General features: G+C 56.7%; 1 protein-coding gene across 4 annotated transcripts in view; it reads left to right on the forward strand.

Moving 5' to 3' along the window:
- Window positions 1-25,991, forward strand: part of CACNA2D2 (calcium voltage-gated channel auxiliary subunit alpha2delta 2) — a 137,000-nt gene that overhangs the window by 67,130 nt on the left and 43,879 nt on the right. For all 4 annotated transcript variants that reach the window (XM_068557437.1, XM_068557439.1, XM_068557438.1 and 1 more), the window contains exon 3: window positions 316-432. In XM_068557437.1, coding sequence (XP_068413538.1) covers window positions 316-432 — 117 coding nt within the window. The remainder of the gene's footprint in view (window positions 1-315; window positions 433-25,991) is intronic.

A 25,991-nucleotide genomic window follows, 5' to 3' on the forward strand; every position in this document is an offset into this window, starting at 1 on the left:
GTCAGGGAGGTGCTGCTTACGGCCCCTGGAGGAGGAAACCTGAGTCCCAGAGAAGGTGGCGACAACCTTGTCCCACCAAACACACACAACCAATGCAACTTGTGGAGCTCATGGCCTTGCACTTCTTCCAAGTCTATCAGGGCACTGGGTGGGCCTAACCCCAGACCTCCCTGTTCTCTCTCAGTGGCCAAAGCCAGGGTTGAGGTGGGGGTGAGGACTGTTCTGTGGTGAGCTATGCAGAGAGGGTATACGGGCACCATGACATGGGGATGCGGGACCACCCTGGCCTCACCCTAGGCTTCTGCTTCTTTCCAGATCTACAAAGACAACAGGAATCTGTTTGAGGTGCAGGAGAATGAGCCTCAGAAGTTGGTGAAGAAGGTGGCGGGGGACATCGAGAGCCTGCTGGACAGGAAGGTGCAGGCCCTGAAGGTAGGTGCGGTTGTTTAGGTTGAGAGAAGACCAGGCAGAGTGGCCTGCACTGTGAGGGCAACGTCCCCACCCACCATGAGCACACAGCCCTCCTGGCCCTCTGAATTCAGGCTGGGCCATCACTGGCAGAAGGTGCCGCGGGGACCGTGGGCAGCTGTGGTAGGAGCGGGATAGTTTCATCTGGAGTAGGCTGCGTGAGTGGTGACCTGGGGCCTCGGGGGCCCTGTGTGGGTATGATGGCAGGCCCCACCTCTCCCTTCTGTTGGGAAGGTGGGCTGCAGGCTGAGGCGGAGGGAGTGTGGAGGGCCCTGAATGCCTTGCAGAGAAGGCTAAGGCCACGTGATACTGGGAGCTGGAGCTCCAATTCTGCTCACGATTTCTCCGCCTCCCTCTGGGCCTTAGTCTGCCCATCTATACTGAGTGTGCCTGTGAGCTCCAAGGCACCATGGTCCTGTGAGATTACAGGACCTGCTGGTCCACGCTGACCAGGTCTATGAAGCCCACAAACCCCGGTACTCAACCCACCCCAGGGAGAGCAGGTGGGAAGGGGCTTCTCAAGATGCAAGGTGCCCTGGGCAGGTTGTGCAGTAAAGAAGGGAGGGGGGTTCAAGCTTCCGCCAGATCAGAGGCATAACTGCTGTTGCCCAAGCCTTTGTCAAAGAGATGAGTCCAATTAAAAGGAATGAAGTACTGATACACACGACAACATGGATGAACGTGAAAACATTACACTAAGGGAAAGAAGCTCGTCACAAAAGACCACCTATTGTGTGATCCCATTTCTGTGAAATGTCCACAATAGGCAAATCCATAGAAATGGAAAGTACATTAGTAGTTGCCTAGGGCTGGAAGGGAGGGGATAGGGAGTGTCTGCTAACGGGTACAGGATTTCTTTTGGGGGTGAAGAAAATATTCTAAAATTAGATTGTGGTGATGGTTGCACAACTGTGAATACACTAAAAAAAACACTGAATTGTATACTTTATGTGGGTGAATATTATGGTATCTCAGTAAAGCTTTTTTTTTTTTTTTAACGAGCAGGGCCTCACATGTCATGCCCAGGCTCGGACCAGAGGCCTGGCAGGGTCAAGTCAGAGCAGCCAAACCCCCACCACATCCAGGCCCAGGGAGGGAACTGTGACCCCCTTCTCCAGGAACTGGGCCCTACTGTCCCCCTGAGATCCCCTGCCTGCCCCTGTGTGACCTGGGATCATGGACTAGGGAAAGGCTGGCCTCCTGGGACCAGAGGAGGTGGGCCCTGAGGGCCTCCCACCCAGTGTGGAGCCGGAGGACCCAGAGCTGGGCCCAGCCTGACCTTGGGGATCTCCTAGTCACAGGTGGGGACAGTTGGAGGAGTGAACTGTCATGAGGAGGAGGCAAAGCCAAGCCTTCAGCTGGGCCGGCCGTCCCTGTGGGGGTCCAAAAGTGTCCCCCTGGTTGTAGGAACCATCTGCTTGCCTCACGCAGCCAGCACGCCATGTCCCACCTCCTTGCCTTTCCTAGAACTGGGCACCACCTGGACACTCTCCCCTCCTTTCTCTAGTTCTCTGTCTCTTAGTCTCTCTCTCCCTGCTTCATTCTAGACCCCCTGTTTGCCCACTACATCCTTGCTTTGCTGCGCCCCCCAGCCCAGGCCACCAGCCCTGAACTTGTGTCGAAACCATCTGATAGATTTGGGAAGGGGCACCCTTCATGCCTTTAGGCCTGCCTCCCACCCCAGCTTCAGGACGAGTTGCCTTGCCAGGGGGTGCTGAGTGGTGACAATGACAGATGCCCAACCTGCCCTCTCCATGTGGAGCCCAGGGCCCAGCCCCTGCCCATCCCCTCTGAGCATCACAGGGCTGGAGTCGTTCCCCAAGCTCCTTTCCCCACTCCTCGATGAACAGCTTGGGGGTGGGGGAACCCAAAGCCCGGGGTTCCGACCCGAACTCTCTCCCTATACCCCACATGGCAGACTCTGCCCGGTGAGGCAGTGCAGATGTCTGCCTCCTTCCCACTGAGTCTGCAACCCAGGCACCCGTGGCCTTGTACACAGTTGGTTCTCAAGGGAGGAATGATAGGAAAAGGCACTCACTGATTAGGTACTCAGCGTGTGCTGAGTCTGTCACGCGTCATTCTTACAGCAGCCCCCTGAGAGAGACACTGAGACTCGGACATGCCATGCATTAGGCCAGGATATGGCAGAGCCAGGATTTTAACCCATGTCACTCTGACCCTAAGCCAGGCCCTTGACTGCCCACATTAGTCCGGAGGTGTGCATGGAGCCCAGCAGTCTCCTGGCCAGTGAACTTTCCCTACTGCAGCGCCCCCAGCTCCAGGCCCAAAAGATGCTCCTGTCCATATCCCCAGGCGAAGGAGAGGACTGTCCTTTTCCTGCCTTGGTCCTAATTGTTCAAGCTGGGCTTTGGTCTTAATTACGTTTTAAATTTGCTTTTAATCAAGTTCTGGCTCTTCTTTCCCACATTTGTTTGCAGCCTGAGTACATATGGAGGGAGGGATATTGGGGGTCTGGACCCCTCCACACTCCAGTGTCCCTCTCTCCCTGGACCCCATCCAGTAATCCAACTTAAATCCCCTTGCTCTGGTCTGGAATTTTAATGTGGGGCTTGCAAGGAGGGAACTGAGCAGCGCAGGCCGGAAGTTCATTATCTCATCTTACCAGGGACAATCAGATGTTTGTAACAAGTTTCTCCAAGCTACACAGAGTGTTTTTCCAGACCAAGAATCAGGCAGAGCAGGCCAGGTCAGGGACTTTGCAACACAGGCAACCATCATCTCCAAGTCCAGGAAACCTGCTGGGGTCTCAGCTTAGGAGACATGGAAGGAACCTTCTAGGAACTTTTGCTATCCAGGCAGATGGGTCCTCTGAGCCAGGCCTGCTCTGTTAGGGTCTTGAGTCTCAGGAGGGGTAGGGAGGTGCCTAAGTTCTTTTTTCTTTTGTCTTTTTTTTGATTATTTATTTATTTATTTTTGGCTGCGTTGGGTCTTCGTTGCTGCGCACGGGCTTTCTCTAGTTGCGGCGAGCGGGGGCTACTCTTGTTTGTGGTGCGTGGGCTTCTCATTGCATGGCTTCTCTTGTTGCGGACCACGGGCTCTAGGCACGTGGGCTTCAGTAGTTGTGGCACGCGGGTTCAGTGGTTGTGGCTCATGGGCTCTAGAGCACAGGCTCAGTAGTTGCGGCTCACGGGCTTAGTTGCTCTGCAGCATGTTGGATCTTCCCGGACCAGGGCTCGAACCCATGTCCCCTGCATAGGCAGGAGGATTCTTTTTTTCTTTTTTTTTTTTTTATTTATTTATTTATTTATTTTTGGCTGTGTTGGGTCTTCGTTTCTGTGCGAGGGCTTTCTCTAGTTGCGGCAAGTGGGGGCCACTCTTCATCGCGATGCACAGGCCTCTCACTGTCGTGGCCTCTCTTGTTGCGGAGCACAAGCTCCAGACGCGCAGGCTCAGCAATTGTGGCTCACGGGCCTAGTCGCTCCACGGCATGTGGGATCTTCCCAGACCAGGGCTCGAACCCGTGTCCCCTGCATTGGCAGGCAGATTCTCAACCACTGCGCCACCAGGGAAGCCCAGCAGGCGGATTCTTAACCACTGTGCCACCAGGGAAGTCCCAGGAGGTTCCTAAGTTCTTATAGCACATTGGAGGCAGAGCTGGACCCAAATCAGGACTCTCCTGTCCTCCTAGCTGGGGCCTCTCTCAGAGCCCCTTTCTCAGAAGAGTCATCTCTTGGTTGTATTCCTTCCTCCATCCATTCTTCAACATTCACTAAAGGCCTACTGTGTGCCAGGCTGGTGCTGGAGATGCAGTGGGAAAGGACAGGCCCTGTTCCTATCTTCATGGAGCTCTCAGTCACATCCTGTCCCAGGCCTTAGTTTCTCCCTCTGTGAAATGGGGACAGGAGACTGTCCCTGCCCAGTACTTCTGGTTTCACAGCTCCAGGAGTCATCATTTATAAAGGCCACAGTGAAAACAGTGTCTCTGAAGGTTGTGCCACCTTCAGCACCATTCCTGGCACCCCTGCTGTGTGGCTCAGGGGAGAGGCCATAGGAGGAGGAGGTGAGGAGTGACCCCAGTGTGGGGCATTCCAGCCTGCTGTCAGGGACAAGGCCAAGAGCAGTGTGGCTCAAGGGGCTTGGTTCCTGGAGAATGGGAAGCCCAGGGCCAGAGCAGCCAGGCCAGAGCAGGTTCTTAAGGGACATCAGTGTGGCAGCTAGAAGCCTGAACTCAGGGATAGCCTTTCACCTCCAACCTCAAATAAGCCAGAGGCAGTGAAGAGTCCTGGCTGAGGTCCAGGGCCTAGAGACCTTGGCCCCGAGCTCTGCCCTCCCCACCCTGCCCATGTTCCTCATGCTCCACCTCAGCTACTTCTCACTGTCCCGGGGGCCAAGACCCTTCCAGATGCCATGCCTTTGCACCTTTGCCTTCATGCAGTGTTTTTGTTTTCTTTTGTTTTTTATATATCTTTATTGGAGTATAATTGCTTTACAGTGCTGTGAATCAGCTATATGTATACATATATCCCCATATCCCCCCCCTCTTGAGCCTCACCCCTCTAGGTCGTCACAAAGCATCGAGCTCATCTCCCTGTGCTATGCAGCAGCTTCCCATTAGCCGTCCATTTCACATTTGGTAGTGTATATATGTCCATGCTACTCTCTCACTTTGTCCCAGCTTCCCCTTCCCCCCACCGTGTCCTCAAGTCCATTCTCTACGTCCATGCAGTGTTTTTAACCCTGTTGGCACATTGGAGTCACCTGCAGGGCTTTTAAATTGTGATGCCCAGGCCCCACCCCAGACCAAGTATAGCAGATTCTGTAGGGGTGGGGCTGGGCTTCAGTATTTTTCAGTGCTTCACAGATGATTAAGTGTAGATTCAGAGCTCAGGACGTTTCCCCTAAAATGGCAGAAATAATTCCTTCCCACGATTACTGGCCTCTTTCTGAGTGCCTACCAAGTGTGCAGCCTAAGATGAGCCAGAACACTTCAGAACTCTGCAAATCCTCCCTACAACACAACTCTCATCCCCATTTTACATTTGAGGAAACAGCCCCAGCGAGGTTACACCACTGGCCCCAGGTCTCACAGCAAAACCAGACTATAGATCCAGGCACTTGGGCTCCAAACCCCAGAAACTGCCCCTCGACACTGCCCTCCTCTGTGCTACCGCTAGTGGCCACATGGCACTCGCTATCCACAGGGGGACAGGGCCAAAGGAAGAGAAGATGGGTCCCCTCTGGCAGGGGGTTGCTCTGGGATGACCTAGTGACCTTGGGCAAGTCCTTTTGCCCCTGCAGCATCTTCCTTGGGCAGTGGAGACGAGACACTGAGCAGCCCTCTCAGCCCATCCCCATGTTGCCCAGATGGATGGGACAGGGGGAGGTACGTCTGTGGCTCTGGTTCTGGGGGCTCCAGTGGGCAGCGTTCCCACCATCAGTGGCCTCTCTGGGGAGCAAGCATCATTTAAAGAGTAAAATTAAAAACCCTTCTGCACACAGCCACCCTGCTTTTGCCGCTAATGGCCACTTAACCCAATTAAACTGATGCATTGTTGGCAGTGGCTGGGTCCATTCAGGAACTGGGCTCTGGGCTGGGTGTTCAGAGGAGCAGGAGGCATGAGCGACGGGGAGAGCCAAGGGGCCAGGGCTGTGGGATAGAGCCCCCCACCCCACCCCAGTCAGGAGGGAGAACGTTCTGCCTAGCTCCCACTTACTCGCTGCTTCCTTTCTCAGGCTTCGCCTAATGCAGGATTTCTCAGTGTTGGAACTATTGACATTTTAAGCAGGATAATTCTTTGTTGTGGGGGGCTGCCCCATGCATCGTAGGATGTTAAGCAGCATCCTTGCCCTCTACCTGCTAGATGCCAGTAGTACACCACTCTCCCAGTTGTAAGAACTAAAAATGTCTCCAAATGTTGCCAGATGTCCCCTGGGGGCACAGTGCCCTTTGGTTGAGAACCACAGGTCTAATGGGACAGAGAGATGCAGCCATATTAAATAGAAGCCCCATAAGCAGGGGGACATTGGGGACCACAGAGAGGTACAGACAGAATAGAGCAGGCCCAGCAGGAGGAAGATCCCTTCAGTTCAAGTGGGTAATAGCAAGCTTGGGGCTGCCTGGAGGAGGCATCAAGGATTTGGGGGAAAAGTTCGGCATTTGGGGCAGCTGGAGGCAAGTTCAAAGCTGAGTCCACAGATGCATTCGTTGATGGGGGTTGGACAAGTAGATCGGCCCTGGGAAGACATGGCCAGAGGTATCACCTGCTGCCAAGGCCTGGCCCAGAGTAGGAGCCTCATGAACATTTGTAGAACAGATGCCAGGGCTGTGGCTCCAGGCTCTGGCTGGAGGTCAGCCTCTGGGGTCTGACTCCAGACCAGGGAAGCTCTAAACAGCACACTAATGGTGGACAGACAGGCAGGGAATTCTGTAGCGTTGGCTGCCTCCACCCACCCTTCTCTGGGCAATTAAAAGGTGTTTATGTGGGGCTGGCGGTGGCTTCTGCCCCCTCTCCATTACGAACATTAAGAGATCTTGACCCTTCCACTTTCCTGCTCTTGAAAGGAGCTGCAGACACGTGGAGCCAATTAGGTGCGCGCGTGGGCGCTGAGGGCCTGAGCAGCCTTTTCTCCCTGATTGCAGCGTTTACGGCTGATTATTCTCCCCTCACCCAAACAGCATCTCCGCATCCTGGCAAGGTGCCACTGCCACCCAGAGGAGCCAGCTGGGGCCCCCAGGGATGGGGGAGCGTTGAATTAGTGAATGGGCATCCAGTGAGTGCTGATTGTGTGGGAGCCCTTGGGCACCCCTGCCTGAGAGCAACCACTCAGGAATCGGGGTCAGAGGGAGCCCCTTGGAGGAGCTGGCCTGCCTGGGTCCACTCGCCATACACCCCAGGGTCCTGGGGCTCATCATGAGCTTTGAGTAAAGATGCTACTCCCAGCAACTGGTGGACGTGCATGTGGGACGGCCTTCCCTTCCTGCATCCCTGCCAGGTGGCTGAGAACCCAGAGACCCCTCGAAGTCCCCCAGGCTGAGCTGGCAGGACAGGGAGCTGGCCTCCCTGGAACAAAGAGGAAGACAATGCAGGAAGGGCATGGCTAGGGAGTGGCCGAGGATCCTCAGGGAAGATAAGTCATTCCCTCCTCTTTGCCCACCTGCCCGAGCTAGTGGGGGTCAGGAAGGGCTGAGCTGTGGGTTTGGGGCTGGACTTCCCTGGTCCCGGGATTGCCCCTGTGGAGCAGGCCCCTCTCCTGGCTCCTCCTCCAAGGTGCAGGGGCCTCAGGAGGGGTCAGAAGAGCTGTGGTCGTTCCTCACATCCACTAGCCGAACGAAGGGTCTAGGGGCCTGGGGTGCGATGTCCCTGAGGGCCACAGAGCCTGGTGGATCAGCCTTACACCCACCCACCCTGCTGCTCAGTTCTCCCCCATGGCTGAAGGTCAGGGGGAAAGGCTGACTGCAGCCACATCAAGCATCTTGCTTACCCTGACCGACAGCGCCCACCACCTGTGGGATGCGTGGCTGAGACACCTCAGGCCCAAGTCTCACCCCAAGGGGGTGTGTCTGAGCCTCTCGTGCCCGATGGCCCTGCTCATGATGCCAGTTGCATCCCCTGGGAGCAGCAGTTAGCCTCCCTGTCATTCACTTGCTCACTCAGTCATTAAGCAAACCTTCTCCTCTGCTCTCAGCCTGACCCTAGGCGTGGTGCCTTTCTCCACTCACTGTGGGGCAGAATTCCTATTTTACAGATGAGGAAACAGAGGCTCAGAGACAATGGCAGCCCAGCCACTGCCTGGCCGAGACAAGGTCACGATTCCCCCTGCTCCCCTGGCTCCTGAGCCTGTGTGCCTACCCCTCCCAGAGCTCCCAGGGATTGGGAGAAAGCAGAACCATGCTGGCTGGGGCAAAGAGGAAGAAGCCCAGGGTTGGGAAGGGAAAAGGTGAGGGTCTTCCAGGCAGAGGGCAGAGCACAAGCAAGGGCCTAAGGGCAGGACCTCGACTGGAGGACCCTGGGGAACAGCTGGTGAGGGTGGCTGGGATGGAGAGGGCTACAGATGCAGGCTGGGAATCACTGCCGTGAGTTCCCTTTTTAATACCCCTACACCCTGCCCACCACAAGAGGGGGAATCTAGGGCGTGGGGGGTGGGTTTGGCCAAATTGAGAAAATGAGCCCTGGGACCAAGGGTGATTCACTGGACTCCACTCCCCAGAGGCCTGCACTGAGGGAGGATCCTCTCCTGCTTCTGCCCACCTCCCTGGGAGTCCTAGCTGGCAATGGGGGGCAGATGCTATGCAGCAGAGTAAAGGGCCTGCAGGTGCCACAGGGACAAGCCAGTCTAATTCAGGATCAGAGAAGTGAGAAATTTAATTGAGTTTTAATAGTGTCTGGCCCTTTGTTCTGAAATCCTTGTGTACAAGGACTGGGGGAGGTAGTGTGCATCTAAGGCAGAGTGAGCTAGTGGCCCTCCAGGACCTTAGACTTCGAGGAGACAGACAACAAGCTACGAGGTCAGTGTGCAGAACAGCTGACATGGGAGGGGCAAGTCTAAGAAGACAGCCTGGAGGAGGTGGCATTTGAGCTGAGCCTTGGAAGGTTGGGGTGGGGGATGCCCAGGATTTCCAAAGCTGGAGAAAGGGAAGAAGGAAGGCACTAAGCCCTGGCCTAACAGTGAGAGGGAGCAGAAGTGACTCAGGCTGAATCTGCTGAGATAAGGGTTGTGGGCTGGGAAGGGAGCCAGGAAGGTGCAGCCTGTGTGTAACTGTTTCCACTGGCAGGGAGAGAGGATGGGGAGGTGACAAAGGCACGGGCCAGGGCTCATCGCCTGAGTTCTGAGGTGGTCGCTGTATATCTGCAAGCATGGCCCCTTCGCTATACAGGCAGTCCTGGGAGCAGCTAGTCACCTCTCTCAGCCCGTTTTCTGTGGCTTAAAATACACAGCGAGCAGTGCCTCTGCTGTGGCAGAAGAAGTGAGTCATGGGGGTGCTGGTGGGGAGAGCACAGTGCCTTGGACCCAGCCCCAGGGTGGGGGGCTCTGGGGTGCTGAGAAGGCCCTCAGGCCCCTCATGGATCCCTCAGCTGTCTTCTCTAAGCCCACACCTGAAGGCTGGACCAGCCCCCAGCACCATGGTGACCCTGGGCAGGGGCCCCCGAGGTCGACCTTGGCTCATCGCGTCATGGAATACCAGTGCCTCAGGTGTCCTTTGCTTCCTTCAGCCTCTGTTTACTGAGTGCCGAGCACCTGCTGTGTACAAGTGCCATTCTAGGTTACTAGGTACAAGGACAGTGTACCTGCAGGGCGCCTCCCTTGAGGAATGCAGTTTGCTCAAGGTGACAGTGATGTGACCCATGCCACAATGTGTGGAGCCGGGGTGGTGAGCCCGTGGATATTGACCAGGCCTAGGGGACTTTGTGGGGAGGGGAGGGTTACTGGAGACGCAGCCAGGCAGAGGAGAGTAAGGAAGAGGGTCCAAGGCAGAAAGCACAGCAAAGTACAAAGGCCAGAGGTAGAGAGAGTGTGTGCGTGTTGGCATGTTTGGGCGTCTGCATGCATGTGCTGGCAGAGGGCCTCGCTGCTGGCCCGGCTCTGCAGAGCATGTGCACAGATGCACCGTGAGGTGGGCCTTGAGGCAGAGGTGGGAATGGGCTGTGCCCAGTGCAGGTGTCGTTCTTTGGAGTCTAGCTGAGACCTCACCTAGTGACCACAACCTGCACAGTCCTGACCTTATACTACCCCCAAAAGGACCTCTGGCCAAGAGTCCCCCTCAGAAAGGTGCAACATGGCACATAATACATGTGACCAAGCGGTGGCCAAGAATTAGGGGCCTCACCCTCTGCGGTGCTGTGGCCCCCACGCTACACTTGAGCGGCACCGAGCCCTTGGCAACTCACATTCTCTGAGCCTCGGTTTTCCTGCCTCTACAGTAGAACAACAAACATAGCCTGAGAGTTTATGCCCAGGCCTTGGTGACACCAACTGAGCAAGGGACGCTCATGGGGGCATGATGTGGGGTAGGCCCCAACGGACAAGACTGACCTGTGCTCCTTCAGCTCCACCCCGTGTGTGGGCCAAGCCTCGGCTGTAGGACCTCGTGCCAGTCCTCCCCTCTCTGAACGCCTCATCAAGGGCCCGTCCCCAGCTCCTACCTCTGTGGGCCACACTGTCCAGGCTGCTCGATGCTTCCTGCCTCCTGGCACAGGCCTTGGGGCCCTCGTTTGAGAGGCTGGTCACGGTTGCCAGGCCCTTTGTTCCAGCCGTCCTGTGTTTGCCCACTCTGTGCCTCGGCAAATGGGAGTTGCAGCATGTTTGCTGTGTCAACACCAGCTGGAGCCTAGTTATCAAGATAGCCGAGGTTACGAGGCCCCATCCACCAGCTGCCCGGGTGCCTAGGCTCCAGCCCCTTCCTGGCCGGTTGGGGTGGGTAGGTGAGTGGGCAGCTCCCATGCCCTACCCATTCACCCCCAGGACTGCCAGGCCTGGGCTGGGCAGGTGTTTGGAAGCAGCAAAGGCAGCCCCAGGCAGGGAACGGTACTTAGGACGGGCCAGCACAGTCTCCCCTTGGCACAGCTCAGGAGGACTTCCTGGCAGAGTCAGCCTTCAAGCCATTGAAGGCTGTTTGGGGCTTCTCCACCCCCTATGGAGAATCCCTTTGACCTCCCCAGTCCCAGCGCCAGCCCTCTCCTCCCTGGGTTCCCAGTCATCAGATCCAGAAGTGTCAGAGGAGAGGAGGCCTGAACAGTCTGGCAGACGGACAGATGGATGGACAGGCAGTGAGACAGGGTCCAGGCAGGGGATCAGAACTCCAGGAGAGGACTCAGGGGGCCTGAGCCAGGCAAGCTGACATCCATGTGTGAACTGTGCAGGCGTGGGAAGGTGGGGGAGCCACAGTTCTGGGGAGGGCAGAGATGAGCAGCCTTTGGCTGGTGGCTGGTACTGAGGGGTGCCTGTCAGAGACAGACAGGGGAACAGAGGTCAGAGAGGGGGAGCGACTTGCCCTGAGCCTGGGGAGAACTCGGGTTCCCACCCTTCAACCAAGGCTGTCCCACCACCTGGGGGCCTGGTCAGTTGGCCACATGGCAGAGCTGAACCTTTAAACCTTACTTCTGAATGAGACCCCCACCCACTTCATCAGTAGGTTTTCCAGAAATGAGCCTTTGAGGGTGACTCACCCAGGAGACAGAGGTCTCTGAGGCATGAACCATGCAGCTGGATCAAGAGGCAGAAGAGCTGAGTGAGGTCTCAGCTGCAGCACTGATGCATCAGCTGCACGGCCTTTGCTGGTGATTTCCCTTCTCTGAGTCTCAATTTCCTTATCTATAAAACGGGTGATAAGAGTCCACCCGGCGGGATTGCCGAGAGGATCGTCTGAGGTGAGACTTGGCCAGCTCATAAACATGGGCGTGCCATGGGGTTATCGCTGTTACAGGGAGGGGCTTGGGCCACAGGGAAGATCCCTATCCCTTGACCTCACTTTGGGATTTCATGGAAAAACATCCCAGTTACCTGGAAGCACAGAGAAGTGGCACTGAGGCTGAGGCTGTGGGGATGGAGAAATTTGCCTCTCAGAGGGCGGGGAAGAGCATTCTGAGAAAGGGAACAGCGTGAAGGGGCCCTGGGGGTGGGGATGGAAGAACACGCAGAGTCCATTATGGCTGCTGGATTAGGTTGGGGTAGGGGAGCAGGGCTGAGACCCTCTGAGTCTCCAATGTTCACCTGCAGGACCCCCACCACAGGTGCAAGCCCCAACCCAAAGATACAAGCTTGTTGGGGAGAGGGTAGTAGTGGAGGAGCACATGAGTGTGGGCGTGTGTGTGTGTGTGTGTGTGTGTGAGATAGAGAGAGCTCCACAATCTCCCAATGATGACACGGGCCTTTCCCCACCACCCATGTGCATACCTAGGCCTCCTTTTATCAAATATTCTTCTGCTAATCTCATCTCCCTGGGTGACTGCTGTGTAATTAGCTCATTTTGCAAAATATTGCATCTGTCATATTTTCCCCTTGTTTTTTCCTTCTCCCAGTAAATGGTAGGAGTGGACAGGGACAGGGAAGATGTCTAGGCATGGGGCCACCTCATGGGTCAGCTCTGGCCCTGCCCCCTCCCTGCACACAGGGCCCCCCACGTGCACCGATACATGCACAAGGCCCCCTCAACACACATCCCAGACCCAGAGCCTGGTGAGCAGATGGAGGTCAGTGGGCAGAGCCCGGGAGTGTCAGAGCCCTTCCAGTGTCAGGAGGAAAGGATGATGCAGGCCTGACCAAGCCCTGCCCTGAGGGCACCTGTGCACTCCTGCTCACACCCAGGGACTGCTGAGGCCCAAGCTGGGCTCAGACTAATGAGCTACTAAGTGGCTTTGCCCATGGTGGACATGTATATGGCAGGCAGGCTGGAGGTGAGTAGGCAGGGACGAGGCAGGATGCCACATGGCCTCTGCTCGGCACATGTGGCCATACGTGGACGGACTGAGCCCCAGGTGTGCAGCAAACACTTGGTTAATACGAACCCCAGTGATCTTTCATTATTACCTGTGTGCCCACTGTCCCCCGTTAGACAAGGTCACACAGAGGGTGGGTTACCCCAAGCCCCCACACACTCCCACTCACCCACCCCAGCCAGGATCTGGTCCAGCTGTGAGATGGGGGCTGTTGGAACAGTGGACTGTGGGCAGGGTACATGTGGAGCCCCGCCAGTGGGTCACATGTGGCCCAGGCCTTGTCCCTGACCCAGCATGACAGCTCCAGCCAGGGAGGTACCGGGGCAGGTGCCAGGCCTCAGCCTCACCCCTGGGAGCAGAACATCCTCCCTCCCTGGCCCCAGAGGTGGGGCCGAGCAGAGGGAGCGGCACAGAGGGAGCCATCTCTGCTGAGCCCGCTGCCCCCACCTCCCCCACCCATTCCCAGATGGAAAACCAGAGGTTTCCGAGGCCTCATCTGCACTGAGAGCTCTCAGTGGCTCAGAACCCGCTGCAGCGGTGGACTCTGGGCGGCTGGAAGGATTGGGCTCAGAGCCCTCAGTTGGTGTGGCCTACTTTCCCTTGTGCCCGACCCCCACTGTCTCCCTGCCTTCTCTTGCTTTGACTCCCTCGGGTTGTGAATTCTCTTAAACTTTTAATTAAAAACATTCTCCTTTCTCCCCCCAAGGTTTGCTTCCCTGTGATTTTCCTCTTAGAAGGAGAGATGGGGGAAGGGGGCAGAGGGCAAGCAGTGGAGGTCAGGCCTTCCTGGGTCTCCATGGGGGACCCAGGAGAACCAAGGCCTGGCCCAGAGGAGGCTACTGGCTGCCCCCTGCCCTGTGTCACCCTCCCTGGCTTCCCAGCTCTGCCAAGGGAGGCATTTCTGAGGGGTCCAACCCTGGGTGCCACAGCCAAATTTGAGGAATGGCACCAGCTCCCAAGGGCCCTTTGTGCACTCCTACCATATCCCACAGAATCACTCAAGACTACGACAGCACATGCCCAATTGCAGTAAGTAGAAGGCACCCCTGTTTTCCTGTGAGAGTGCTGTGAGCTCCGTTGGTCGCAGGTCGGGGAAGTGCCCCACAGGGTTACTCATCAGGTAAGGTGCAGCCCTGGGTTGTGTCATGGGCCTCAGGGTCACCAACTGGGTCACAGATGCTTCATATGTCAAATTCCCAGTTCAGTTCAGGGGTACAAGTTTAGGTCCTGATTCACAAGATCAGGGCCCGAGGGATGCTGAGGACACAGATCCCTGATGTCAGGGAACCAGAATAGCTTCTCTAATTATGGGGCTGGAGGCGGGCTGGCCTGTCCCCCGTGCCCCAGGCATCAGCCCATTAGCCTAGCCCTGATTCTGGAGGGAGATGCCACCATGTCCTCAGGTTCCCATTTCAGAGTTGGAGCCCTCTAAATGTCTGGAAGTTCTTCCTTGTGTCAGATCATTATCCCTCCTGCTGAACCCTTTCCTTGGCTCCACCTCTAGAGAACTTTTAGACCTCCTTGTCTGTAAGTCCTCCCTTGCCCAGGAGACACGGAATCCCCAACTCCTCATGTTCCTGTCACCTCCCAACTTGTTTGCAGGTGAGGGCCTCCATCTTAGGGCTTCCAGGCCCAGCCCAGAAAGCCTCCCATAAACTCACTGCCTCATCCAGGCACACCCCCACGTCCCATCCTGAGATGCTGCCACAGCAGGTTGTACCTCTCCCACCTCCAGAGGCCAGGCTCCCACCTAGCCCCCAAAGGCCAAGGGACTCCAGCCAGGCCCGAGCCCAGGGGAGGAGCAGGGACATCGCTAGCAGGGCCTGCGCCTCCATGGGGCCCACCCCACACCCCCTCACCTCGTTCTCCCACTCCAGCCTGCATCAGTGGCAGGGGACACCACTGGCCTTCATGGGGTCATCAGGATGCCCCAGAGAAGGGGCTGCGATGAGGGCATTGAGGGGCTCAGACACTCGCCTCCTGGGCTGCCCTCAGCACCCTCCTGACACTCCCTGCATGTGTCCTGCTTCACAGACCTGGAGGCCACGCCAACCGACCCTGGGAACACTCAGGGAGACATCCCCACAGAGGTGGGTGGGGCCACGGCAGGATTTGGGGAATTGGCTGGGAGGAGGGGTGGTCAGGCCAGATGGGGATACAACACAAGCAAAGGCAGGAAGGGGCTCTGGGCAGGGACTGGTTGGAGGTGGGGGCAGTGCAGGGCCAGGAAAGTAGAAATGGCAGTGGGAGGCCTTGAACCCCAGGCACAGGGATTTAGACCCCAGGCACTGGAAGCCCTGGCAGCCTCTTGAGTAAGACAGGGGTATTACTCATTTTACAGCATATGTTGAGCACCTGCTGTGTGCCAGGGCCTGCGTTGTGGCCTGACCCAGCCCCCAGGCAGTGCCCACTTCCCCTACAGATGCTCTGTGGTTCTGGGATGGCAGAGTAGGGGTGACCTTAGGGGAGGAGCCTGTGCATCCCCCACGGGTGGGGGAGGAGAGGGGCGGTATAGCCTCTTCCGGCTAATAGGAGCAAAAGTATGGTCCTGCCTCTCACTGCCGTCTCCTCCTGCCTCGCTTCTCCACAGGACCCATTCAATTCCAAAGCTGATACAGATAGGGATGGAGGGCTTTTCCTCCCATCGCAGCACATCTCACTGCTCCCTGAACCTGTCATGCCAGGCTCCACTCATGCATTCATTCCCCAAGTGCACACCTGTGTCTACTGTATGCCAGGCCCTGTGCTGGCTGCTGGGAACTTCACAGTGACAGAGGCAAACCTGGTCCTGCCTTCTGGGACCTTGTGGTCCAGATGGAAGGCAGAGGATAGACAAGTAATGTGAGGATGTGTAATGGGGTGGCAGAGGGGTGTCAGAGGACAATCACAGCAGGGAGGCCAGGGGCATGTGTCAGCACCCCCGCCCCCCTCCACAAATGCAAACCTGGAGCATGAGCAGGAGTGAAGGCAGTGAGAAGGAAGAGACAGCCCTTCCTCCTGGCTCAGGGTGGAGCCCCATCTCCCCACCAGGGACACAGCTTCCTGAGCATCAGTGGAGTCTCCCGTGCCCCTGCTGGGAGCCTGAGTGGGCAGGAGCATCCCCCAAGCTCTGCAGACACCAGCATGTGCCCAGCAGGGCCTCTGTGCAGGTGGTAAAATGAGCAGGGTGGGCACAGCAGGCAGTGCTGCATCTTCCTGGGTTGCCCAGCCCCAGGCCACCCTGAGAAACTGCTGGCGTCAGCAAAAGAGAACTCCAAGTGCCCTTTGGAGTTCACAGCAATGATGAGGGGACCCACCCAAGGCCAAATGGCAAATGGAATATGTGTCTGCTCATGGAGGGTTGTGTCTGGCTGGAACATGCCCTGTGTGCACATCAGGGATGGTACTGGATGGATATGCACGCCCATGTGTATGGCTGGTGGGGTGATGCTGGGGCTCTCTGGGGCAGAGCCTGTGTGCATGGGGGTGTAAGATACGTGTGTGGTGTGTGCTGGAAGAGTCGGAAGAGCTGGGGTAAGAAGGGAGTGGAGAGCTCTACCACCTCGAGATTTCTACTGCACCAACATGGCCCATCTCACTTGTAGGCGCTTGTGTGGGTGTGCTTCAGGCACCCACAAACGTGTGTGTGTGTATAAAACCACGTGCCCGTGTCCCATCTCCCCATCTACAACCACAGGAACTCACTCAAGGCCCAGGCCCTCACGTGAGTGCCTACAGTTGGACGTGCACACACTTGTGCAGGTAATACATGTACAAGTGTGTGTGTTGGCCCACACTTGCCCACATGTGGTATCTATCTGTGTGTACCGGGTAGACACACACACACATACACATTCCTGCCTAGAAAGCCCTTGTCACTCCTGGTACGCAGCCCCGTCACAGCCATCTCATTTCTCTCTCCAGTCCCCGCACCACTGCACCAACAGGCAGGCAGGCCCAGGATGAGTATCTTATTTTACAGATGGGGAAATTGAGGCACGGAAGGGAAGAGGGACTTGCCCTAGACTCACCAGCTACACCTTGGACCCAGGTCTCTCAAGATCCCGTCTAAGTCTGACACGGTCCCACTGCTTGTGCGGTGTCTCCCCCATACTCCCCTGCAGCACCCGTGGGGTCCAGGACAGAGGGTTGGGGTTTGCAGTGCACCCCCATTCTTGTCTGCTCTCCCCTTGAAAGGGGCTCCCTGAGGCCCATGGTGAGGAATGCCAAATCAGCAGGTGTATCCAGGGTCTCCCCACAATGGAGCCTCTGAGCTCACGGTCGTAACATCTTGGGGAGAAGAAACTTTTTCCCTCTGGGCCTCACGCACAGAGGTGGCCGGCCTACAGGAGAAATAAAGGTCTCAGCCAGGCCTCTATCACCAGCCGCAACACTTTGTCCCCCACCGCCTTCCCGGGACTCTCTCCTCTCCTATCTGTCCCTCTGGCCCTGCCTCCTGTCTTCTTACCCCTCCCCACTCCCCTCTACCCTCCAGGGGTACTTCTGGGTTTGTTTCAGCAGCTCCTGTCAAGCTGCTCAATCTGAGAAGCTCTCAGAGGTAAGCCGTTGCCCTCAGCGCCCACAGACCCAGCTCTGGCCCCAGGGGGCACACAGGAGGAATCAGACCCCACTGTGACCTCAAGAGAACCTGGCCCAGGATGGCCAGCCTTGTAAACCAGACTGGCGCCTGCCCTACGGTAACCATGGCTGTGAAAGGCTAAGCAGGAAGAGGCCCAGCACAGAGTGCAACTGAGCCGGGCATTAAGAGGCAGGAAACAATTGTCCAGGTAGAGGAAGAGGAGAACGGCATTCCAGGCAGAGGGAGCATCAGGTGCAAAAGCATGGAGGTGAGAGAGTGTCATGATAACCAGGCATTATCGAGCCCCTGTCTCATGCCTATGAGTGACTGTGCAGCTAGACCTTCATTCATTCTTTTGTTTATTCACCAAATAATTACCAAGAGCTGGGTACTAGGGCCACTGGGATGGAAAAAAACAGCATTGTCCCTGCCTCAGAGAAAGAACAGTCTGCTGGGAAATTATAGGACAGAGCAGTGAAGTCCTTGATGAGGGCACGCAGGCACTGATGGGGATACAAAGGCATCGGAGGAGTATGATGGAAGACATATGGGCATTGTGGGACCCCCAAGGAGGGGTCTGGCCAGAACTGGGGCTTATTTGTCAGCCTTTTTTTTTTTTTTTCTTCATTTATCAGTACTTGGTACCAGGTCCTCAGAGGCCCTCATAGCTGGAAAGGCCCTTGGCAGTCCAAGTCTATATCCTTCATGGTGTAAACAGTGAATCGGAGGCCCTAGGCCCGGAACTCAAGTCTCCATGGCTCCTTTTCAAGAGTGTAGTTGTATTGGATAAAGCAAGGATTGTCCATAGCCAGAACCAACCCTGGACTCACACAGGACTCCGTGCTCCCTGTGCAACAGCTCCTGCAGCCCAGAGGTAGAATTGCAGGCCCAGGAGGCTGCTTTGGTCTAAGTGCCCTCAGAGTGGGGTCTGTGTCCTTCTCCGGCTGGCAGGGGCAACTGGGGACCTTGGGCATTTCATTGAGCCTCAGTTCCCACCACAGAATGGCAGCGTAGCTCCTGGCTTGCCTACCACACTGGGTGGTTGTGAAGATGGGGAGTGCTGGCTCCCATGACCGAATCTCTCCGGGGGACTTTCTGCCTGGGCGGGGGCGGGGGGGAGCAATAGGGGGGGTGACATGGGGCTGACCCCCGGCACAGCAGCAGGGCTGATGGCTGGCTTCCCTTCCTCCTCAGGGCTCCCAAGCCATCCGTCACTTATGAATTCTCTTCATTTCTAAATAAAATGATTTGTTAATTTGAGTGAGTGATCGCCACTCGTCCGAGCCTTTTTGCAGGCTCGGAACAGCTTGTGGGCTCCTGGAGCCCCATGCCGCCAGCCTGGCGCAAAGTTGGAGGGGTTGTTTTCGATTTAAATGTGAATTGAATGAGGAGAAGAATGTTTCTCTTGGCAATTCCATAGGAGCTCGCTCTTCTGACAGATGTTGGAGTTTATTATCCCATCGGGCCAGCGTTTTGTCGAGCAGAAATGCTAATTATTTCAGAGGCCCGGCCACAGCCGAGGAGGGGAGGGAGGTGGCAGGTGCGGCTTTGGGTGGCATCTGTCAACAGACAGGCACTGGGATGCTAGGCCCAGCCCGCCATCTCCCCACTCCCCTCCTGGGACCTGCAGACATTTGTGGGCAGGGGCTGCCCTGCCCCTTGGTTTCTGCTTCGTGGAGTACCTGGAGGAGGCAGCAGGGTCTGTTCTTGCCAGCACTGCTTTGGCCTCACAGTAAGGACTTTGTAAGGTCACTTTGGGAGCCCTGGATTGCTTGTGGGTCATGGGTGGTGAGCGGGAAAAGGCTCCGGATAGGCCGGTGCTCTTCTCACTGCGTGAAGCCGAAGTTGTTGATTGTAAGGACCGCACCTGGGCAGGGGCCCTGATTGCGCAGGCGTGTGGCTGGCTATGTTCACAACCGTGGGCTCTGTGTGGTCACATAGGGGTTTGGCAGGACCGTGTGCTGTGCTTGCGGGTCACGAGCCGCCTGGCGTGACTGCATGTATCTATGAATGAGACGTCTGTGGCTGAGCTGCTCAGGCCTTCGAGGTACAGCTCAAATTCATTCTGTCCCTGGTCCCTGCACTGCAAGGCGAGGGAGGCCTTGGAAGACAGGTGGCCAAGGGGACTGGACCTCAGGAGGGGTGGGCTAAGGCTGGCCAGGGTGCTGCTCAGCCACTGTCGGGGTGCCCCAGGTTTCACGGGGTCCATGGTGAATGGGCTCTGGGGGTGGGTTTCCTGGTCTCTGGAGATGTGGCCCTGGCAACCAGGCCCCTGGCCTCCCAGTCCATCCAGCCCAGGGGTATTAACCTCACACCTGGGCCAACTTAGAGCAGGGAGCAGGGCCAGGTCCCCTGACACCCAGCAGGGGACCCAAGATTCCTACTGGACTGGGTCTGAAGGCCTCCTGACTCCACACAGCCCGTGTCTGCCTCCAGTTCACCTCTGACGCTGGGAGGGGACAATTCCTCCTGCAGTATCCCCTGAGAAGCACGCCCAGTGAGAAAGCCCCCACCTCTGCCCCCTTCCTTACCCCTTCCTGAGCCCAAGACAAGAGTCTGGGTGCCCTGACTGCCCCCAGTCCTAGCCAGCTCAGGATCCAGCACTTTATTCTCCCCATCCTTGCGTGTCCGACACCCTCCCCCTCTCTGCCTCCACCCCTGTTCTCCACCCACCCCCAGTTCCAGGCTAACTGAAGCTCAGCTCCCTAGGTTAACATGAAGGCAGCAGCAGCAGCTGGGCAGGATTTTATAACCCTGATTAACACTGGATTCCCTGGGGTCCCAGCTCTAGAATTGTGATGCAGGCCAAGACCAGCAGAGCAGAAGGCAGGGAGGGTCCACCCTGGTGCTGGGTCAGGGGAGATGGTCACTGCAGCTGGGCCCCAGAAGATAGCAGGGAGGCCTGTGGCCTCAGTCTCTCCCCACCTTAAGTCCTGGACCCTGGCAGCCACCCTAATGGGGGGGTGGGGAGAGGGTGCCCAGCCACCCCCAGGCTGAGATCCTGCCATGCATCTCTGATTGACCATGTGTCCCTGGGAGCCAGGCCCTCTCTCTCCTCTGGATAAAACTCCACTGTGACATCCTTCCATTAAATAGGGCATGTTCAGAAGAGAAAATTGCTACTATTTTCCCCTTTTACTTCACTGTCATCAAAAATTGATCCCATACTGCATCCTTATTTCAAAGAATGAGCTAAAAAAATAAAATAAAAATTCCCACTCCTCAGAGTGGCAGCTGCATGAAACTTCCCATTCCTCCCACCTCGCCCCACCCCCCAAAAAAAGAAAGGAAGGAAAGAAAAATGTGGCCATGGAAGGACCATGCAACTGCCAGCCCTTCTGGAGCTGTAGAATGTGGCCTGGCTGTGGCTTTGGGAGAGAGGAGGGGCAGGGCCCAGTCTGCGGGCAGAAGGGGATTTCTATCTGGTGAAATGTGATAGAAAAGGGGTAATTGGGGGAGGTTAATTTGGATCTAAATGGAGCAATTCGTTATCTCAGTAAGAAGCATCTCCTTTGCCAGGGAGACGGCTGTGCCTGCCAGCCAGATGCCGGCCTGCCCGTTGGCAAGGCAGTGGCTCAGAGCAGGGCCCTGCCGCCCCCCCTCAGGCGGTCTAGCCTCACAGAGCCACTCACTCTCCTTGGCTTGTGGGGTGGGGGAGGTGAAGACAGGGGTGCAGGAAGGGGGAAACAAACTGGGAGAGTGTGATGCCCCACAGAGCCCTGAGGCCTCCTGACCCCTGGACGGTTTTCCTTCCCACGGGTCTAGCTGCGTCCTGGAAGAGTAGAGAATGGGTGGGGTGAGGAGCACAGTTTAATTTAGTTTATTTCCCACTTCATTCGGCAAAGTATTGAGCAGCTCTTCACCAAAGCACAGGGTTTTTAAAACATAGAATATGAATAATAAGGATGAGACAAAAGAGCCAAGATAAACAACCTCAGGACCAGGTGCTTGGTCTAGTTGAGCCTCCTGATAGCCAAAGGAAAAAGGGAGACCCAGTGCTTTGTGTTCTAACCACAAGAGATGAGACATTTAGATCAACTCCCCACAGAAACCAAGTCTTGCTGCCCGTGGATTGGTGTTTGGGGGAGACTTCCACGATGTGCCCCTCAGCTCCTCCCACCTTTACTAGGAGCAGGGTCTGGGAGCTGGCACCTGGGCTCCAGTCCTGAGCATGTCCCTCCTCCCCAGGCCTCAGATCCCCATCTGTTCCTTGCCAGGGATTACAGGCAGGAGCTGCTGACAGAGCTGGGATCCCTGGTTGCACAGGTGTGGCCCACACAGGCTACATTGCTTTAGGCCTGGGCTCAGCATCTGAATAGACCTAGGTGTGTGTCCTGGTCCCACCTCGTGCCAGTTCTGTGGCCATGGAGTACTCGACCACATTGTTCTCAGCCTCCTTCTTCTGGAAAATGGACCAGTAGCACCAGCCTCACCCCCCATGGTTGTGTTGGTCACAAGTGGACTGTAGGCCCCCATAAGTGATAACTGTGGTCACAAGAGCACCTGGTGGGCAGTTGGTGTGGGACTGGTGCACAGGATTTCCTTGCTCCAAGTATGTGTCTAGCCTAATATTGGCTGTACCTTGAGTGCGGGGTGGGGGCAGGGTGAGCATGGAGACAAGTGGAAGCCCCTCCCTCCACTGTGAACTCTGTGAGAATGAGGCCGAGTCTCATTCAGCCTGTGTCTCTGGCGCAGGCACAGGCCATGAACATGGTTGCTGAAAGAAGAAAGAGGAGGGGCCCTGGGCATCTCCTTTTTGTTTATTGCATACTGTGGCGTTAGTTGGGGTAAGATAACACAAAACAAAGTGATCACAGGTGAGGTGAGGGATGGAAGGAAGGTAAACTAATGGACAAATTGAGGGCACATTTGAGGAGCAGATCACTAGGTGTGAATGAGGCAGGTGGCAAAATGAGCCAGAGGGCCTGTTTGGCCAGGCGTACATGGCAGGCAGTAGGGCCTGTGGGTCCAGGAGCCACGGGCCCAGTGAGCTACCTCACACCCAGCCACAGCAGGAAGCAGCCCTGCCCCACCTGTGCCTTAGGAGGTGAGCTCAGGACATGAAGGTGAGGACCCACCTACCATGTGCAAATGGGCCTGAACACGTTTGCATGCATGCATGCATACACATACGTGTTCCCATGCTCATGTGCACATGTATTCACATACATGGGATTTTTTTATTTTTTATGTCTGCACTTGTGTTCACATGCTCTCATGCAGGTACTCGTGTGTGTACATTCAAGTGCAAATGCACACAGTCCTCCTTCTCTAATTCCAAGCCCTCCACCCCCAGGATTGCAAAGCTGTTGACCACAAAGTCGAATGGAAGAGGCCTCTTCTCCCACCAGCTACTGAAGCCTCTTCTCCCCTACAGGCCTCCTGCTTGGCAGACCTGCCTCAGCAGAGGCCCAAGAGTCCTCAGTCACAGGAGTCCCACTTGCCCCCCCTTTCCTGTAGAAGAGTACTAGGAGGCTCTGGGGTGGGGGCAGGGCAGGGGAATGACATCAGGCTCCAAAATGCTGGGGAGGGAAAGCCCCCATGGCCAGGACCCGAGAGTGGGCCAGCAGGAGTCTGGGAATCAGGTGGCCTGGAGGCCTTGAATACCTTGGTGAGGCTGGGCTGGCACTAGGGCACAAAGACCCCCAGCCCCAGAGAGTGCCTGGCTCTGCGTTCAGGGAAGGGAAACAGACCCGAGGGTGGTGAGCAAGTTCTACACTTAGCCTTACTGCTCACCCCCACCCTAGGGGAGTCCCACCTCTTGCTGAGCTTTGATCCCACCTGTGAAGTGGGATGAGGATGGCTCGTGGAGGTTCTGCCCTGATGGGCATGAAAGGATGGCCCTGGGGCCAATCCAGCCAGCCCAGGACTCAGAGTCTGCTCCTCTGGGGGATGGACTGGCCCTGGCCTTCTCCTTCTCCAGCCCCTTAGCTCAGGCAACAGCCTCAGATCTAGGCAGAGCCAAGCACAGCTGCCCCCAGAGGATCACTAAGCTCAACAATGATGAACATAAACCCATAGCAGCACTCCTGCCCTGATGCCATGAGGGTCACAGGCTGTGCTCGGCAGCCATGCCAGAGGCTGAGCACAGGTGGAAGAGGGCTGCTGGGGGCCAGAGCTCACTGAGTGACCTCAAGGACACACAACTCCCCACCTTCTTCAGGTACCTCTCCTATCTTCTCCGGCCTCAGCCTGTGCCCTGGGAAAGGGGCAAGAACTCCAAGACCACCCAGTATGACAAGTGCAAGGTCATGCCGTGAAGCTGAGGATGAGCTCAGGCCCACCCAGGTGTCCTCCTGCCCCCTGGATCTCTCACCCAGCCCCACAGTGTTCCCCCATCCCATGCTCTGTGATCCACAGCCAGCCAAAGGCTCATTTCCTCCTCAGAGGGGGTTCAGGGTCTCCGAGGGGGCTGAGGATGTCTCGTGGGTGAATCAATGAGTGGGGGAGGGAGGTTTAGTTACACAGTCCCAGCGACAAGCCCCCACCCTGCCCTCAAAGAGACATGACTACAGACAAACTGAGTAACCCCCTCTGAGCCTCAGTTTCCTCATCTGCAAAATGGGTTTGGAATGGACTTTCTTTGTAGGGGTTCATGAACAGTGCTGGGGCACGATGAGTGCTCAGTGGTGTGGCCATGACAACAGGTCCATGTGAAGCACAGGTCCTACAAGTGCATTTCCAGGTGCAGGAATTCCCTGCCAACTGTATATATTTTAGAAACACTCAAAGCCCCACCTGATCACCTGGCCGTGGGTTTCTCGTCCCTGGAAAACTCCTGGCCCTTCCCTGCAGTTTGCTCTGCCCCGCCTCCAGGAGCTACTCCCTTCTTCAGGCAGCCCCAGGTCCACACCCCCCCTTTCCTGGTGACATCTGACTCTCTTACTGGCCCTTCCTAATAAGCCCAAGTGCCACCGGGCTCCATGTGGCCAGCACTCAGCATTCTCCTGTTTTCTCACTGATGCAGTGATGGTGGATGGTGCCATTTTCCCATTTCACAAGGAGGAAAACTGAGGCCTGGAGAGCTGAAATCACCCAATCAGGATAGATCTGAGTCCACTGTGGGTCCATCACTAAAAGGGTCTCTTCCACACAAAGTCCAACCCAAAGCGCTGAAAAGATCAGGGGCTGAGGTGGCCTTAGCCAGCTGGGATTCAGGGCTTCCTTCCTGGGAGGTGGCATGGTAGAGAACAGACTCCCAGACCCTTGTCCCAGGGGAGAGGGGCTGCAGCCTGAATACAGGTGTGGAGGCAGAGATGCCCCAAATAGGCAGGCACGTGCTACGTGGCTGCTGCCCCACGCTCCCCAGCTGGCGCCGTGGCTGTGTGGCCATTGCTAGGCATCTGTAAGGCCCAGGTGGGCCCTACCTGTTGTGGAGCAGCCGTGCAGTGTGGGGTGGGCACGGGGCCTGGGCAGGAGCAAGGCCGCCTCCACCTGCCCGCCCTCCTCTCACTTGGCAGCAGCGAGCAGAAGCCATTAGCGCCTGGCAGCCCGTGTCCCACGGCTCTGACAAACGCCTTAAATGTTGTCGCCAAGGCTCCAGCTGTCCCTCCGGCCGCCTTTACTCCTCGTAATAACCAAGTGTCGAGGCTGATTGGAGCAGCGGGATGCAGCCACTATTCAGAGCAGCTTTTACCCTGGACGTTTCCACCTGCCAGCCAGGCTGTGCCCACCCCACCCTCCACCTCCAGGCCTTTGTCTGCCTGTCGCCTCTGCCCAGGCCCCCAGCATCGCCCCTGGGCCAACCAGTGCCCAGCTTTGTGTCCCAGGTGGTGCCCATGCTGCTGCCACCAAAGGTGGTGGGCAGCGATGGGCTGGAGTCTCAGGCGTCCACACCCAGCAGAATGGCAGCCCGAGTGGAAAGATCTGGCTCTAATTCCCACTCTTCCGGGTGACCTCTGTGGGGGAGCCCCTACTTCTTCTTGGTTTGGCTTCATCTCTCAGCCTTGGTGTCCTTGTTGGTATAATGGGAATGATGACTGGGCTTCATAGGGCTTAAATGGAACATATGTGTGAAGCAAGGTGTGTATCACCATGTCCTGTGGAAGAGGCTCAGCCACACTGAGACCACAACACCCTTGGACGGAAGGAGGCTCAGGAGGAGCAAAGGCCTGCATCAGCTGCCCTGGCCGAGACCGCCCTCCTCTCCACACAGCTTTGTGCTGCTGAGGCTCCCATTTGGAATCCCCTTCCTCCTCTTCTCTGTCTGGCCTTGTCCTTCAAATTTGGCCTGCTGTTCCCTCTTCCAGGAAGCCCTCCCAGTTTGATCTAACCACACTCCTCTCCCACAGGTTTTATGTGACGTTTTGAGTGGGTCCTAGATACTCAACGTTCTCTTATTGTTTGCCTTCATCCTCGCACAGCCTTGTGAGGTCAGGACTATTAGAAGCCTCATTTTAGAGACAAAGTAGTCAAGGTTCAGAGGGGGACTAGCATCAGTCTCCCATGTCACACACAAAGCTCCTGGCTCCGCCCCATGGGGCTCTGTGGCCGCTGATCAGGGGAGTAAAGTAAGCCCCACCTCCCAGGGGCTCTGCCAGAGAGGGCGTGCACCCCCATCCCACCCCCTG

This window comes from Eschrichtius robustus, chromosome 12, assembly GCF_028021215.1.
Source record: "Eschrichtius robustus isolate mEscRob2 chromosome 12, mEscRob2.pri, whole genome shotgun sequence".
Taxonomy (NCBI): domain Eukaryota; kingdom Metazoa; phylum Chordata; class Mammalia; order Artiodactyla; family Eschrichtiidae; genus Eschrichtius; species Eschrichtius robustus.